Source organism: Lampetra fluviatilis, chromosome 58 (assembly GCF_964198595.1).
Source record: "Lampetra fluviatilis chromosome 58, kcLamFluv1.1, whole genome shotgun sequence".
Classification (NCBI taxonomy): domain Eukaryota; kingdom Metazoa; phylum Chordata; class Hyperoartia; order Petromyzontiformes; family Petromyzontidae; genus Lampetra; species Lampetra fluviatilis.
Window position 1 is genome coordinate 7,385,751 of NC_136332.1, and position 17,549 is coordinate 7,403,299.

Below are 17,549 nucleotides of genomic sequence, written 5' to 3' on the forward strand. Positions count from 1 at the left end.
ACCTCCCCTACCCCACCTCACCCCCTACCCCTCACCCCCCTACCCCTCCTCACCCCCTACCCCTCATCCCCCTACCCGTCACCCCCCCTACCCCTCACCCCCCCTACCCCTCCTCACCCCCTACCCCTCCTCACCCCTTCACCCCCTACCTCTCCTCACCCCCTACCCCTCACCCCCCCTACCCCTCCTCACCCCCTACCCCTCACCTCCCCTACCCCACCTCACCCCCTACCCCTCACCCCCCCTACCCCTCCTCACCCCCTACCCCTCACCCCCCCTACCCCTCACCTCCCCTACCCCTCCTCACCCCCTACCCCTCACCCCCCCTACCCCTCCTCACCCCCTACCCCTCACCCCCCCTACCCCTCCTCACCCCCTACCCCTCACCCCCCTACCCCTCACCCCCCCTACCCCTCACCCCCCCTACCCCTCCTCACCCCCTACCCCTCACCCCCCCTACCCCTCCTCACCCCCTACCCCTCACCTCCCCTACCCCTCCTCACCCCTTCACCCCCTACCCCTCCTCACCCCCTACTTCTCACCCCCCCTACCCCTACTCATCCCCTACCCCTCCCCTACCCCTCCTCACCCCCTACCCCTCACCTCCCCTACCCCTCCTCACCCCCTACCCCTCACCTCCCCTACCCCTCCTCACCCCCTACCCCTCACCCCCCCTACCCCTACTCATCCCCTACCCCTCACCTCCCCTACCCCTCCTCACCCCCTACCCCTCACCCCCCCTACCCCACCTCACCCCCTACCCCTCACCTCCCCTACCCCTCCTCACCCCTTCACCCCCTACCCCTCCTCACCCCTACCCCTCACCCGCCATCTCTTTATGGTTTAAACTCAGTCAACGGCAGGTGGCCCAAAAACAAACACGCCAAGCGGCCAGCAACACACAGCAACTAGCCGGGGGTGTAATCGATCAGGTTGTTGTTGTTGTTGTGGAGTGGTTGAGTGTTGCTGTGACGGGTGGTGTGGTGAGTGGTAGGGTGAGCGGGCTGGTGAGTGGGTGAGTGTTGTTGAGTGACACGTATTATGGTGAGTGCGTGAGGGGGTGGGGGGGGTGACGAGGGGGGGGGGTGAAGTGGGGGGGTGACGAGGGTGGGGGGGGTGACGAGGGGGGTGACGAGGGGGTGGTGGGGGTGGTGGGGGTGGGGGGTGACGAGGGGGGTGGGGGGTGACGAGGGGGGTGGGGGGTGACGAGGGGGGTGGTGGGTGACATCTGGAAGTGGGCGGAGAAGGCGGAAGCGGACAGCGGCTGGAGTCGAGAAGAGCGGCGAATCATGGCGGAGTCAACCGGCACCACCACCACCACCATGACCACCACCACGACCACCACCACCACCGCCGCCGTCACGGCGGGGCCTGAGGGGGCCAGCGGGGACCCCGCGGACCCCGCGTGGAGAGGGGTCCCGGGCGAGGGAGACGCAGCAGCAGCAGCATCGTCAGGCCCGACCGGTACTGAACCAGCAAGTTACTGTACAGCGTGCTCCAGATGTCTCCTGACACACACCCCAGCGCTAACCACTACACCACCGCTCCCCCCACACACACACTGACACACAGACAGACACACAGACACACACATACACAGCCACACAGACACACACAGACAGACACACACACAGACAGACACACACAAACACGCAGACACACAAACAGACACACACACAAACACACATACACACAGACAAACACACACACGCAGACACACACACACACACAGACAGACGCAGACACACACACACAGACGCAGACACACACACACAGACAGACACACACACAGACACACAGACAGACACACAGACACACACACAGACACACACACACACAAACACACAGACAAGCACACACACAAACACACAGACACACACAGACAGACACACACACAAACACACAGACACACAGACAGACACACACACACGCAGACACACAGACAGACGCAGACACACACACAGACAGACACACACAAACAGACACACAGACAAACACACACACGCAAACACACACACACAGACAGACGCAGACACACACAGACAGACACACACACAGACAGACACACACACACGCAGACACAAACACAGACAGCGCACGAACCACTACACCACCGCTCCCCCCACACACACACAAACACGTGCGCGCGTCCATAGGTACACATACACGCGCTTGCTGCAGACACACGACTAAATAATAAAGCAGCAACGCTGCGCGAAGAACGCCTTAGAGCTGCAACCCGTTTGTATTTCACTTTCCCCGCCATCAGCAGCCACACTCCGTCACGCTTCCGCATGCGGGTCACATGACAGATGTGACGTCACAGCTCACTTGCCGTGCAAAATCTCTGCATTATTGTGCCCCCCCCCCCCCCCCATAAAAAAATACAAAAGTGTATTTGAATAATTTGTGCATGATGTACAGTCTGGAAAGTACCCACATGGAAAATTTCAAGTTTGTTGCATGTCAGGAAGTACGCTAAGCACTTTGAACAGACGCACATAATCACCAATTTCCCTTTTATATATCTCTATAGATAACCCTGTGAGCCACGCGGCTCTTGAATCGGGTGCAACCGCAACAAACAAAATCTGAACAGAGAACATCTTAAAGCGACGACGCGCAACAGAAACATCCTCGATAAACCAAGTTTTCAAGTTCAAGTTTCAAGTTCATGTATTAGGTATAGCCCTGTGAGCCATTCGGCTCTTGAATCGGGTGCAACCGCAACAAACAAGAAACAAAAACAAGAACAAGAACACATCTTATAGTGACCGAGTGCAAACAGAAAATCCAAGAAAAGACAGCAAAATATTGCAGAAAAAATCACCGTACACCAACGCTGAGTGCAAAAATCCCAGTGGGATGCAAGTCAAACAACAACAACAACCACAAGACAACTTAGATTAAAGCCATCATTCTAACTCTGTACTACAACAAACAAACATGGCCAAACCAAAAAACTTTTCGAAAATCACCAAAATAAAGCCATAAAAGCAATGAAACAGTGCAGGTCACAGGAACTCTGACCGAATTTTCACAATATTCTGTTAGCGGCAAATCTTCCGAAAAAAACAACACAACGCGGGCTCGTGCCGGGAGGGCGATTCTTGACGGCGTGTGCCGTGTCTCTCTCTCTCGTGCCCCCCGCCCCCCCAGGCAACCTGGAGCCTCAGTGCGCCCCCCTGGACGGCCTGGAGGAGGTCCTCGCGTGGACGGAGACCACGAGCGGCCCGGACTCTGCCGCTTTCCGGCGGCCCATCGCGCCACTCGCCCCACGCTTCCCCACGGCGGACCCTGGGGGGCCCCGCACGCTCGTGTGCCACGACATGATGGGGGGCTACCTGGACGATAGGTGATGCTGGTGGCACGCTGGGGGATGGCGGGGCTGTGGTTGATGTTAGTGAGTGAGAGAGTGGAGTTTGTATGCCGCCCCCCGTCCCCCCCCCGTGTTCTGCAGTGTGTGAGAGTAGTTTGTGTGTTCTGTTCTGCAGAGTGAGTGTAGTTTGTGTGTTTTGACCCTGTTCTATAGAGTGGAGTTTGTGTGTTTTCACCCTGTTCTATAGAGTGTAGTTTGTGTGTTCTCCATCTGATCTGCATTGTGTAACAGTGAGTAGAGTTTGTGTGTTCCCCTCCCCTGTTCTATAGAGTGGAGTTTGTGTGTTCTCCTGTTCTGCAGAATGTAGTTTGTGTGTTTTCACCCTGTTCTATAGAGTGTAGTTTGTGTGTTCTCACCCTGTTCTGCAGAGTGATTTTAGGCTGTGTTCTCCCTCTGCTCTGCAGTGTGTGAGTAGAGTTTGTGTGTTCTCCCCCTGTCCTGCAGTGTGTGTAACAGTGAGTAGAGTTTGTGTGTTCCCCATCTATTGTGCATGGGCTTCCTCCGGATTTTCCGGTTTCCTCTCGTAGCCAAACACACAAACACACAATGTCGCTGATATTGGCCAAATTAAATTATCTGCAAATCGCTCAATTGGGTTCCCACGTAGCGTTGGCGAGATGTCCACTCCCTCGCCTGGTATGCAGGAGGTCGTAGGTTCGATCCCGACCCTGACGCCTGCTGTATATTTGGAGAGTGTTGTTCTCCCTGTGGTCTCGTGGATTTTTCTCTGGGTCTGCCGGTTTGTCCCCTCCACATTTAGAATCAACGTGCGTTTAGAGTATTTGCCTGCGATGAATGTCCACATGATAAGCCACTTCGATTTAAAGCTTTCGTGACTGCAGGGATTCATCTTCTTGGTTCTTTTGGTAAAGTCACGTAGAAGGGAAATAATAAAATAATAAAAATAATACGTCGTGAGAATTATTTTATTATGTTTTATTTTTATTCTTTTATTATTTCCCTTCTGCGTGACTTTACCGAAAGAACCAAGAAGATAAGCCACTTCGTTGAGCTATAATCTGTGTTCAGGTCGCTTCAGTGGGGCCTTACCTGGTAAAATATAAAAATATAGTTAAATTTTTTAGTTGTAATAGCAACGTCGCTCCCTGCTGCGGAGACTTGGCAGGACCCTCCTGAAAAAAGGGCCTTGCCGAGGCTTTCAGAATCAGAATCTTTATTTAGCCTGCAGGAGAAATCCGATGAGCTCTCAAGCTCTTTATCACAGATCTCCAGTAGGGGCACGGGGTAAGAACGCCACACCAACAAACGGTACAAACACACGATAATAGTGCAAAGTCCAAGAAAGTTAAACAAATCACCCCAAACAAAAACAACACGAAACCCTCCCCATACAACCACGCAAAGCCCACTGAAGTGTTAACTTCGAATTAGCCCTTGGTGAACGAGCGGAGCGATAATTGTGGTTCTTGTCATGGTTCCGTGTCTGTGTGGAGTAGGCTCGTTGTTTTGTGGTGTTTGTGGTGCAGGTTCGTGCAGGGCGTGTGCTCATTCTGTGTGGTTGAGGTGGTTGTGGCGGGAGTTGTGGTGGTTGTGATGGTTGTGGTGGTTGTGATGGTTGTGGTAGTTGTGGTGGTTGTGTTGGTTGAGGTGATGGTGATGATTGAGGTGGTTGTGGCGGTAGTTGTGATGGTTGTGGTGGTTGAGGTGGTGGTTGAGGTGGTTGTGGTGGTGGTTGTGATGGTTGAGGTGATGGTGGTGATTGAGGTGGTTGTAATGATTGAGGTGATTGTTGTGGTGGTGGTGCAGGTTCGTGCAGGGCGTGTGCTCAGATGAGCCGTACTCGTTCTACCACTGGGCCCACGTGGACCTGTTCATCTACTTCAGCCACCACACGGTGACGGTGCCGCCAGTGGGCTGGGTGAACGCGGCACACCGCCATGCCGTGCCCATCCTGGGTGGGTAGGCGGGACACCACCGCACCACCGCCACCACCACCGTTCAACCACCTCTCAACCAACACACCACCACCGCTCCACCACCGCCACCACCACCGCACCGCCACCACCGCTCCACCATCCGGCACCACCGCTCCACCCCCGCTCCACCACCACCACAGCACTATCGCTCCACCACTGCATCACCACATCACCGCACCACCGCTCCATCACCACCACCGCACCACCAGCACCTTGCCCACCCACACCCAGCAGCAAAGGCGGCCGGGCGTGGTGCCGGCCACCCACCCCCTCGTGAGCCGTGGCGGCCTTCACAGGTTCCACTCGCTAACCGCACTTGCCCTAAACGGCCTGTTAAAGGCTTCACGGAGGATCTTTTGTCTTTTGCTGCGCTCCAGGGACGTTCATCACGGAGTGGCGTGGCGGGGAGGAGTCGTGCGACCGTTTCCTGCAGGGCGACGAGTCCGCGAGGGCCCTGGCCAACCAGCTGGTGCGCATCTCCACGTTCTACCAGCTCGACGGTTGGTTCATCAACATCGAGAACAACGTCCAGGTGAGCAGCCCCGACCCCCCCGTCGTCTCCCCCACCTCCCGCCGCAGCCATCGTCGCGTCTCCCTCGTGCCCGTCTAATCATCGCCCCCCTTCCGGGGTTCATCCATCGACCGTGTCGCGCCTTGGCCCACTGCGACATGCCGCCACACGGCATATTAACATCATTGTATAGAGGCGACGCTCTGATAGCGCTCAGGATGCGTTCTTGGTAAACGGAACGCTGTACGAAACAGCGCTATAGGAGGCCACTATAACATGGTTGCTATGGAGATGCGTTACCGACAGCGCTATAGGAAACAGCGCTATATGAGGTCAGTTTAATACTTTAACATGGTTGCTATGGAGATACGTGACCAACAGTGATATAGGAAACAGCGCTATAGGTCAATATAACATGGTTGCTATGGAGATACGTGACCAACAGCGATATAGGAAACAGCGCTCTAGGTCACTATAATATGGTTGCTATGGAGATACGTGACCAACTGCGCTATAGGAAACAGCGCTCTAGGTCACTATAACATGGTTGCTATGGAGATACGTGACCAACTGCGCTATAGGAAACAGCGCTATACGAGGTCAGTTTAACATGGTTGCTATGGAGATACGTGACCAACTGCGCTATAGGAAACAGCGCTATAAGAGGTCAGTTTAACACTTTAAATGGTTGCTATGGAGATACGTTACCGACAGCGCTATAAGAAACAGCGCTATAGGAGGTCAGTTTAACATGGTTGCTATGGAAATACGTGACCAACAGCGATATAGGAAACAGCGCTATAGGTCACTATAACATGGTTGCTATGGAGATACGTGACCAACAGCGCTATATGAAACAGCGCTATAGGAGGTGACTATAACATGGTTGCTATGGAGATACGTGACCAACAGCGATATAGGAAACAGTGCTATAGGTCACTATAACATGGTTGCTATGGAGATACGTGACCAACAGCGCTATAGGAAACAGCGCTATAGGAGGTCAGTTTAACATGGTTCCTATGCAGATACATGACCAACAGCGCTATAGGAAACAGCGCTATAGGTCACTATAACATGGTTGCTATGGAGATACGTGACCAACAGTGATATAGGTCAGTTTAACACTTGAACATGGTTGCTATGGAGATGCGTTACCGACAGCGCTATAGGAAACAGTGCTATAGGAGGTCACGATAACATGGTTCCAATGGGGATGCGTTCCAAACCGCTATTTATTATTTACTTATTGCCTATGAGCGATGTACGAGTAATCGCCTGAGTAATGATACTGCACAGAGCAGCACCATTGGAATGGCAACAAAGGGCAGCATCTAAACAGGCGGCGCAACAGGCGCCGGGCGTGTGAACTCCTCAGGGTGCCACGCGTGCCGTGTGTGTGTGTGTGCGCGTCACCCGGCGCGCCCCGTCTAGCCGGAGAAGGTGCCGGTGCTGCTGGGGTTCCTGCGCTACCTGCGGGAGCGCCTGCGCGCAGTGTCGCCCCGAGCGATGGTGCTCTGGTACGACAGCGTCGTCGCGAGCGGCCGCCTGGACTGGCAGAACGAACTCAACGACAAAAACCGGTGATTCATCTTCTCGGTTCTTTCGGTAAAGTCACGTAGAATGGAAATAATAAAATAATAAAAATAATTCTTACGACGTTTCGGCCACAACGCAAGCAGCCGTCCTCAGGTAAAGAACAGGTCTGTCGAGAAGACGAAAAAAAACCGGTGAGATGACGGGGGGAGGGGTGGGACAAGCGGGGTGGGCACGTGGGAACGTGGGGGGCATGCCGGGGGGCACGCGGGGAAACGGGGGACACGCGGAGAGATGACGATGCATAGAAGGGGACGCAGGGGGATACGGGGGATTGTGGGTTCACGGTGATGAGGACGCACGTGACCGAGGGTAACCCGTGCAAATCAATCATCGCCTCCCCCCCCCTACCCGCCACTGTGACAAACTTGGCAGGACCCTCATGAAAATGCGTGACGAGTTTCCGAAGCTTTCCTAGGTGAACGCGCGAAGCGGCAATAATCACAACTCGTTGGCTAGTGGCGGCGTCTGCGGCACTAATGCTACGCTGCTGCTGCTGCTGCCCGTGTTTGATTCTACGCGCCCGTGACCTGAGCTCAACAGGGAGAGTCAACCTCACTAGGCCCCGCCTGCTTCCTCGTTGTGCCCCGCCCCCTTCCTGATCAGGCCACACCTCTATCTATTTAGGTCACACCCCTTCCTCGAGACACACCAGAGGTCGCAACCGGGTACCCGATACCCGTACCCTACCCGATACCCGTACCCTACCTGATACCCGTACCCTACCCGATACCCGGCTACCCGTACCCAGCCGGGTACGGGTAGCCGTTTGCGACCCTGGTGCGGCCGGGTACGGGTACGGGTAGGCCGTGAGTCACCGGTGAGTAGCCGTTTGTCACTCATTTCGGGTAGGGTACGGGTAGGGAACGGGTACCCGTACCCGGCCGGGTACAGGTACAGGTTCCCATTTGCGACCCTGGTGCGGCTGGGTACGGGTAAGGAATCAAAACCCGTTTGCGACCTCTGAGACACACACACACACACAGGGTTGGCCTAGTTCGGGTCGTGTGCGCGCAGCAGCAATTGAGAATGCAAGAATCCGATTCCTCCAGTCGACGTAAAGATTCTGATTCTGTATTTTTTGTGGTTGTAACTTGCTGACCCATTTTGCTGACCCCCTGTGCCCCTACTGGACTTGTGTGACAAGGAGCAATTCCTCCTACAGTCTAAATGAAGATTCTGATTCTAAATGAAGATTCTGATTCTAAATGAAGATTCCGAGCACCTGGCGCGGTGTTTAGTAAATGTCGCCACTGGGGAGGCAAAGGCCGCCGGGCGTGGTGCTGCTGGCCTCGCGTGCCGTGCCGATCCTTCGTAGGTGCCGCTCGCTAACAGCACCTGCACGTACGTTGAACTTCTTTCGCACCGTACGTAGCCCCTCTGATTACCCTCTATCCGCACCCCCCTGCCACCACCTCCGCCGGCTCCCCAGGCCATTCTTCGATGCGAGCGACGGGATCTTCCTCAACTACGCCTGGACCTCCGAGGGGCTGGGCCGCAGCGCGGAGCTCGCCGGGTCGCGGCGCGCCGATGTCTACGCCGGGGTGGACGTGTTCGGCCGGGGGCTGCCCGGGCGTGAGGGCTACGCCGCCAGAATAGTGACCGCACGCACGCAGACACGCACACAGACACGCACGCACGCAGACACGCACGCAGACGCGCACGCACGCAGACACGCACACAGACACGCACGCACGCAGACACGCACGCAGACACGCACGTAGACACGCACGCACGCAGACACGCACGCAGACACGCACGCACGCAGACACGCACGCAGATGCGCACGCAGACGCGCACGCAGACACGCACGCAGACGCGCACACACACAAGTGCTGTTAGCGAGCACTATGAAGGCCGGCACGGCACACGAGGGGGTGGGTGGCCAACACCGCGCCCGGCCGCCTTTGTCTCAATCGCACCAGGTACATCGCACCAGGTACTCATTCGGGGCTGAGTGGACCCAGTTACATCTTGTGTTTGTTACACATTGGAGGAAACTGGAGAACCCAGAGGGAACCCGTGTAGAACAGGGGGAGAACACACAAACTCCACAAAGAAATACACCCGAGTCGAGAATTGAACTTATACCCTGTAGCGGTCAGCTGCGCGACCACCCTGCATGATATTGATGGTGGTGATGATGGTGGTGGTGATGATGATGATGATGTTCTCAGTCCATGCAGGAGATCTGGAATCTGCGTCTCTCCGCCGCCATCTTCGCCCCGGGCTGGGTCTACGAGAGACACGAGCGCCCGGACTTTCACAACCACCAGCACCGGTGTGGAGACACGGGGAGACACGCGGGGAGACACACGGGGAGACAAGGGAGACGCGTGGGGAGACACGCGGGGAGACACGTGGGGAGACACACGGGGAGAGACACACGGGGAGAGACACACGGGGACACGTGGAGACACGTGGAGACACACGGGGATACACACGGGGAGACTAACGGGGAGACACAGGGAGACAAGGGACTAGGCGATACAGGCAGACAGTGGGGACGTTGACAATGGGAGGGGAATGCGGTGGAGACACAAGCGGCCAGGGTTTCGCCACGAAGAGCACCATGGGGGTGACGAGACACGGAGACACGGGGGGGGGGGGGGGGCACGGAGACACGGGGGGGCACGGAGACACGCAGAGACATGGAAAGACACGGAGCCAGGTGCGTGGTGTCCACCTGTGATCCAGCTTCGTTGAAGCAAAGGTTGATGGATCACACAGATCTGTGTGTGTATCTGTGGGTCGACTCAGCCTCAAATCAGTACCTGGTGCGATGTTCAAACATTTCCGCTCGGGAGACAGAGGCGGCCAGACGTGGCGTTGGCCACCCACCTCCTTGTGCTGGCCTCCATAGGTGCTGCTCCCTAACAGCACTTGCCCCCAACATTCTGTTCAAGGCTATACGGGGGATATTTGTCTTTGTATATGTGTGCGTGTGTCTGCATCTCATGCGTGTGCGCGTGTGTGCGTGTGTGCGTGTGCGTGTGTGTGCGTGTGTGTGCGTGTGCGTGTGTGTGTGCGCGTGTGTGTGTGTGCGTGTGTGTGCGTGTGCGCGTGTGCGTGTGTGTGTGGGTGTGTGCGTGTGTGCGTGTGTGTGTGCGTGTGTGTGCGTGTGTGTGTGCGTGTGTGTGCGTGTGCGTGTGTGCGTGTGTGTGCGTGTGTGTGCGTGTGTGTGCGTGTGTGTGCATGTGTGTGCGTGTGTGTGCGTGTGTGTGCGTGTGTGTGTGTGGGTGTGCGCGTGGCAGGTTCTGGAGCGTCATGGTGGAGCACACAAACCCACACAGCGTCTCCGCCCTCCCCATCGCCACCAGCTTCTGCCGGGGGCAGGGACGCAACCTCTACCGGCGCGGCACGGTGTGGGGGGGTGGGGCACGGTGTGGGGGGGTGGGGCACGGTGTGGGGGGGTGGGGCACGGTGTGGGGGGGTGGGCACGGTGTGGGGGGGGGCACGGTGTGGGGGGGACACGGGTTGGGGGGGGGGGGCACTGGGGGTGGTGTACAGCTGGTGGTAATTCGTGTGTGGTTCGTGGTGTGGTGGGGGTTGATAGCTAGTTGATAATAATAATATCGTTGATAACAAGATTCAACTTGCAACGCTGCGGCACAGTGGTTCGCTCGCTCGCTCGCTCGGAGGAGCGTGGAGTAGGTACCACAGACAAACGGGAAGGTGGCGGCGGCAGCAGGAGCCATGCGTCGAGCCGGCGCTACCGGCAATGGGCCAAGCTCTGCGGACCCTCTAAATGTGAAGTTGTTGTCGGCCGATTAGTGACTGTTTCTACACGCGGCAGGAAACCGGAGCACCTGGAGGAAACGCACTCGTGCGAGGGGGGGGGGGGGGAACGCTGTGTGACAAACAGATGGAACACGTTGATGTTGCGGCTGTCCGGGGTGGTCGGTGGTGTGACGGTGTGATTGATAACGTGGGCGGTTAGATGCGATTGGAAGATGTTCTCGATGTGGCTGGTGACCCAGGTTACCTGTATGCACGTGCGTACCTTGAACGTCTTTGGCACCGTACGTAGCCAACCGTGGCTGATCGGAGGTGCGGGAGAAGGACGACTTCCGCTCGGCACGTGTGAGATTCGCTCCCGCCTGGACGAAGCGAGACCGGCTTGAGACTGGACCTTGCGCGTCTCGGTCGTTGTCGCCCACCCCCCCCAGGTGTGCCGGGCGGGGCCGTGGCACAACCTGAGCGCCCAGAACCTGCAGCCGATCTACACGGACACCAGACACTTCAACCCCGAGGGCGCTCCCGAGGTTGCCGCGGTGGCGCCCGCGCTGGAGAGCCACGTGTACGTGCGCAGCGTGACGGACGTGGCGTTCGAGGGGGGCGGCTGCCTGCTGGTGCAGGGGTTGCTTGCTCCTGACAAGGCCCGGCTCGCCGTGCGGTGAGACATGAGGGGCGGAGGCGCGGGGGGGGGGAGGGAGGCGCGGGGAGAGACGCCGGAAGGGGTGAGCTTCCTAATATGGGAAGATGTCAAGCAGAACGTTCCAGATGGCCGCAGAAGAGCCCCTGAAAGCGCACGATGCGGTTGACCGTTGATGTTCGACACCAAAAGCCGCCGCTACGAGGATGACTGGAGCTGGCGCGCCGCTTTATTCTCCTTGACGAGATCAGCAAGGTGATGACATCACCGTGACCCCCACTCCCCCCACTGTGACCCCCCCCCCCCCCCCCCCGAACAGGCTGCTGAGCGTGATGGTGCATGCTCCGCCCACTCTGCTGCTCTCCTACGTGTACCGAGTTGGGGGGGGCAGCAGCGGAGAGGCTGGAGGGGGTGCGGCGGGGGACCCGGTGAGGCTGGGCCTCGAGCTCACCACCATGGACAGCACCAAGTGCACGTTCAGCAACGTGTCCGTGCTGCACGGTGACGCACGCACCACCACGGCGCTTGTGCCAGGCTAGGTGCACCACGAGGCTGCCACGTCAAGTGTCGAGGGCCTCGCTGGCGGGAGGTCCCAGGTTCCATGGTTTGACCAACTTGAATTGACTGACGCACAAATGATGTTTACACATCGCACAAGGTACTCATTTGAGGCTGAGTCGACCTAGGGGAGGCCCTTGACCAACATCACTGGTGTTGGTCATGAGCAGGAATCGAACTCGGGTCCCCAAGTTCGTAGCGCGCAGCGCGCTAACCGCTACACTACCGCTCGCCACGTGTACTGACGCGCACACATATACACACGCCCATGTGTGCGAGCACGTGGACATGTGACTATCAAGTGCGTACGTGTACGTGTGTGCAGCCAAGGTTCATTTATGTATACGTGTGTGGCATACCGTGTCAACCCACACGGTTTACCCAGTATTCTTGTACGAAGAAATAGAGTGTTCAGGTCCATACGGCGTACAGCCGTTTCAATACGGGAAAAATAATAGTCCATTTGTTTGTGTTTCTCAGTTTCAGTTTCATTTATTTGGTATAGCCCTGTGAGCCATTCGGCTCTTGAAACGGGTGCAACCGCAACAAACAAAAAACAAAAACATGAACAAGAAAACTGCAAAGTCTTCCAGAAAAAAGCACCGTACACCAACGCTGTGCAAAAATCCTAGTGGGATGCAAGTCAAACCACAAGACAACTTAGATTAAAGCCATCATTCTAACTCTGTACTACAACAAACAAACATGGCCAAACCAAAAAAACTTTTCGAAATCACCAAAATAAAGCCATAAAAGCAATGTAACAGTGATCAAAGGAACTGTGACCGAAATTTCACAATAAACGACACAAACAACATGTACCACCAAACCCTGTAGCCATAGCTGGCTGCATGAGTCACTCCACAACAGCAGGAGCATCAGTAGGAATATCACATTTTTTAAATCCTTTATATTAAGTTCGCTTGCTTGCTTAGGACCGTGCAAATCTTTCAGTCGTTTTTTTAACCCACTTCCCGCGATCCAATCGAGCTGACATTTTGCACACAGACTCGTGCGTGACAATGTATTTTCGTGAAAACAATTTTCCAAAATTTTACACTGTTTAGGGAAAAATAAATATTTATTTACAAATTGTTTAATGCTGCCAGACAATCATCTGACCCATAGGTGGCAGCCATCTCAAGCCAGAGGACGAGAGGACTCTCGCCGCCCCGATGCCACGCATATAAAGGATTTATAGTGAAAAACTTTGTTTTTACGGGTTAATTTTTTTAAATGTGATGAGAATTTGGAGGATGAACGTTGAAATTCATAAGGGTATGGGATGACCAATAAGGTCTGAGTTGGTCTGTAAAAAGGTAGGGCACTGATAATGGGTGGACAAGAATGGTGTGGTTAACATACGCACGTGTTTCGATTTAAAGCTTTCGTGACTGCAGGGATTCATCTTCTTGGTTCTTTCGGTAAAGTCACGTAGAAGGGAAGTAATTAAATAATAAAAATAAAACATAATAAAATACAATTCTCACGACGTTTCGGCTACAACGCAAGCAGCCGCCCTCAGGTGAAGAACGGCTGTCGGAAAGACAGCGTCTGAATGAACACCACCAAGCTTGGCAGCGTATATTTAAGCTGGGTTAGAGGGGGAAGGGGCATATCAACAGATGAATTGTATTTTATTATGTTTTATTTTTATTATTTATTTGCTTGTGTTTCTACCTCGTGATAAAATAACATATTATTTTATTATGTTAAATGTTTATTATTTTATTATTTCCCTTCTACGTGACTTTACCGAAAGAACCAAGAAGATACGCACGTGTGTATGTCAGTGTGGACTGCCACGGCCACCGCCCCAACAGTCAAGGCTCCAAGGGGGATCTTTGTCTGTATGTGTAAAGCTGTAACATGCACGTGTGTGTGCGTGCGTGTGCGTGCGTGTGTGCGTGCGCGTGCGTGTGTGCATGCGTGTGCTTATGTGTGCGTGCGTGTGTGCGTGCGTGTGCGCGTGTGCGCGTGTGTGCAGCACCGGTCACCACGCACCGCCCGACCGCTCTGCCGGTTGGCGACGTGGTCTCGTGTCGGCTGAGGCAGCAGTGTGGGGGGCTGCCCCCCCAGAGCTGGACTCACAGGTCTGACTCGCAACAAAGATACAAAGATCCCCGTGTAGCCTTGACAGACTGTCGGGGCAAGTGCCGTTAGCGAGCAGCACCTATGAAGGCCGGAACAGCGCGGCCGCCTTTGTCTCCCCAGTGGCGATATTTACACACTGCACCAGGTACTCATTTGAGGCTGAGTCGACCTAGGGGAGGCCCAGGACCAGTTCACTGATTCGTGAGGGTGAATCGAACTCGGGTCACCAGGTGCGTGACGATAATCTGAACCAAACCTGGGCCTTCCCCGAGGTCGACTCAGCCTCAAATGATGCCATGTGTAAACATCGCCATTAGATAAACAAAGTCAGCTGGGCGTGGTGCCGGCCACCACCCACCTATCCCCTCGTGCGCCTTGCCCGGCCTTCATAGGTGCTGCTACTCGCTAACAGCAGTCACTTAAGGCTATCGGTGAGTGGGGGGCCGTTTGCGTTGTGTGCGCGCGCGTGCAGGTGCTACCTGCTGGAGCTGCGTGACTGCATGCTGCAGGATGTGTTCGTCACGGTGGAGAAGGCCCCCGGCGTGTCGGGCCCCGTGTCCTTCCAGTGCCACCTGGGCCTCCTGCAGGTGCCCGCAGACTTTTCCTCGCTCGCCACGAGCCTCGCTCGCCACGAGCCTTGTTCACCACGAGCCTTGTTCACGCCGGGAGCGTTAAACTCGTTGCCCTCGCAGCGACTGAGGGCGCCATGGTGGCTAGGAGATGTTAACTGCCTCGCCTGGTATGCAGGAGGTAGTGGGTTCGATCCCGACCCTGACTCTTGCTGTATATTTGGAGTTTTGAGTGTGCTCCCTGTGGTTGCGTGGATTTTTCTCCTGGTTTTTACCTTTTACATTTAGAGTATTTGTCTGCTCTAAATTTCCACGTGAATAAGCCACTTCGTTGAGCTATAATTTGTGGCCAGGTTGCTTCTGAAAAATACCGTTATAGCTCACTGCGGCTTACCTGGTCAAATAAAAAGTTTTAGTATATAGAGCGCACGAAACATTGACCCCATCTCGTGCCCGATTAGTCTGGCTAAGGTGCCAGCGGCGATGGATAAAACATCGCGAGGCGCGGGCCACGCCACACGGAGGATAATCTCTCTCGCCGTGGCTTTGGCTACGCGCAACGTGCCACCTACCCCATTTGAACGGCGGACCCGGGAGAATATTCAGTGAGAAACTTAAGCCCCGGGTTGGCTTCGCGTGACCGTGGGGGAGACGTGGCGATCGGCTCTCGACGGCGTAGGTGTGGGAGGTTTGACAGCCAGTTCTGCCTGTGCTGCCCGTCGGCAGATGTTCGACGCGAGCGCGCTGGCGCGGGGCTGGGAGCCGTTTGGCGACGTGGGGCTGTGGGACGTGACCTGGACGAGCGGCGCCGCCCCGGCCTCCCTCCTGCTCAGCGCCACGCTGCGCTGGTCCTGCCCGTCGCTCCGCCTCGCACGCTTCCGCGTCTCCTGGAGAACCCTGCCGACGGCTCACGGTGAAGCCGTCGCCGCCGCCACCGCCACTCTCGAGGAAGGAACGGCCGAGCCAGCACTGCTGGGCGAGGCGTTCACCAGCGTGTACCGTGTGCACGAGCTGCTGGTGCCGTCCCAGGTGGGCCCCGGAGAGGCTCTGCTCGAGTTCCTGGTGCAGCCGGTGTCTCTCGAGGACTTCGTGGCACCGTGGAACGAGTCCGGGCGCGTGCAGATCAGCTACTGCGCCCCGGCGCGGGAGGTCGGCTGCTAGCGCCGCTGCTGCTGCGGCGGGGGCAATGGCGCCACCTGCCCCAGTGCCACTCGCAATTACCTACTATAATCACCCAGAAATGTTTGTCCGTCCCGCGCGTGACATGAAGCCCACCCCCCCCCCTCATTAATATTCATGAGTGGGTATGATTTTTACACTAACGCAGAGGAAGGGCGAGCTGAATGAAATAATTTATTACGCAAAGTCGCTTCAAATATGACGTTTCTTTACAGAAAGTGACGGTAAAAAATCTACGAAGCACAGTGCTACGTCCGTGCGTGACGTCACTGCAAAAGAGGCCACCCCCCCCACCTCATTAATATTCATGCCCGCGTGGAAAGTTACACTAACGCACAAGGTCGCGCACTCCACATGCTGCTCCCCTCATTAATAATCTTGAGCGGGTGACGTCACTCCACATGCTGCACCCCTCCCCTTATTAATAACCATGAGCGGGTGACGTCACTCCACATGCTGTACCCCTCTACATTAACCAATAGCGGGTGACGTCACTCCACATGGGGCAACCCCCCCCCCTCATTAATAATCATGAGCTGAACAATTTTTCTATTGAATATTTCAGATTTACTGCAATATACACCCGTCCTTGGACAGGCAAAAAAGCTAGTCGACAATAAACGGCTCTTGCAAGAACCCGATGCCTCCGCTTCGATGCCTGTGTTTGGCTGCTGTTAGGGCAGCAAAGCAAAGCCTCTTTCTGGGGACTCAACCGGGACACATTCACTATTTTTAAAAATCTTTATCAGGTAAGGCCCCACTGAGCTATAGAGCTCTTTTTCAGATAGCTCAACGAAGTGGCTTACCATGTGGAAATGTATCACAGGTGAAAAATCTAAACGCATGTTTCTAAATGTGGAGGAAAAGACCAGGGAACCCGGAGAAAAATGCGCACGACAACGGGGAGAACACGCAAACTCCAAATATACAGCAGGCGTCAGGGTTGGGATTGAACCCACGACGTTCTGCATACCGGGCGAGGGAGTTAACATTTCGCCACCACGATGCCCCACACGGTGAGTTGGACACCCCTCCATTCGTGCCGACTCTGCCCATTTTGACATAACCATGCCCACCCATCCACAATCCCCGCCCGTACCAACGGGACCATCTCGCTCCAGACCCAGGAAAAGTAGCTTTGGGCTAAGTACCGGCGGTGTACTCCGCTGGCCGTCGCGTTCAAACCCTGAGGCTTTCCCCTTGACAAAGATACCAAACATCTTCTTGGTTCTTTCGGTAAAGTCACGTAGAAGGGAAATAATAAAATTATAAAAATTAAAACATAATAAAATACAATTCTCATGACGTTTCGGCCACAACGCAAGCAGCCGTCCTCAGGTGAAGAACAGGT

At 55.5% G+C, this 17,549-nt stretch overlaps 1 protein-coding gene across 1 annotated transcript; it reads left to right on the forward strand.

Annotated features, from left to right (window-relative positions):
- The first annotated feature begins 1,183 nt into the window (after positions 1–1,183).
- On the forward strand, positions 1,184–17,541 carry ENGASE (endo-beta-N-acetylglucosaminidase). The gene is made up of 13 exons (XM_078880598.1): positions 1,184–1,464; positions 3,160–3,355; positions 5,147–5,295; positions 5,694–5,848; positions 7,262–7,410; positions 8,856–9,021; positions 9,601–9,704; positions 10,678–10,786; positions 11,593–11,819; positions 12,118–12,299; positions 14,344–14,449; positions 14,923–15,037; positions 15,746–17,541. Exons 1-13 carry the CDS (start codon positions 1,290–1,292, stop codon positions 16,178–16,180), a joined length of 2,268 nt encoding a protein of 755 aa, XP_078736724.1. The 5' UTR covers positions 1,184–1,289; the 3' UTR covers positions 16,181–17,541.
- The last annotated feature ends 8 nt before the right edge of the window (positions 17,542–17,549 follow it).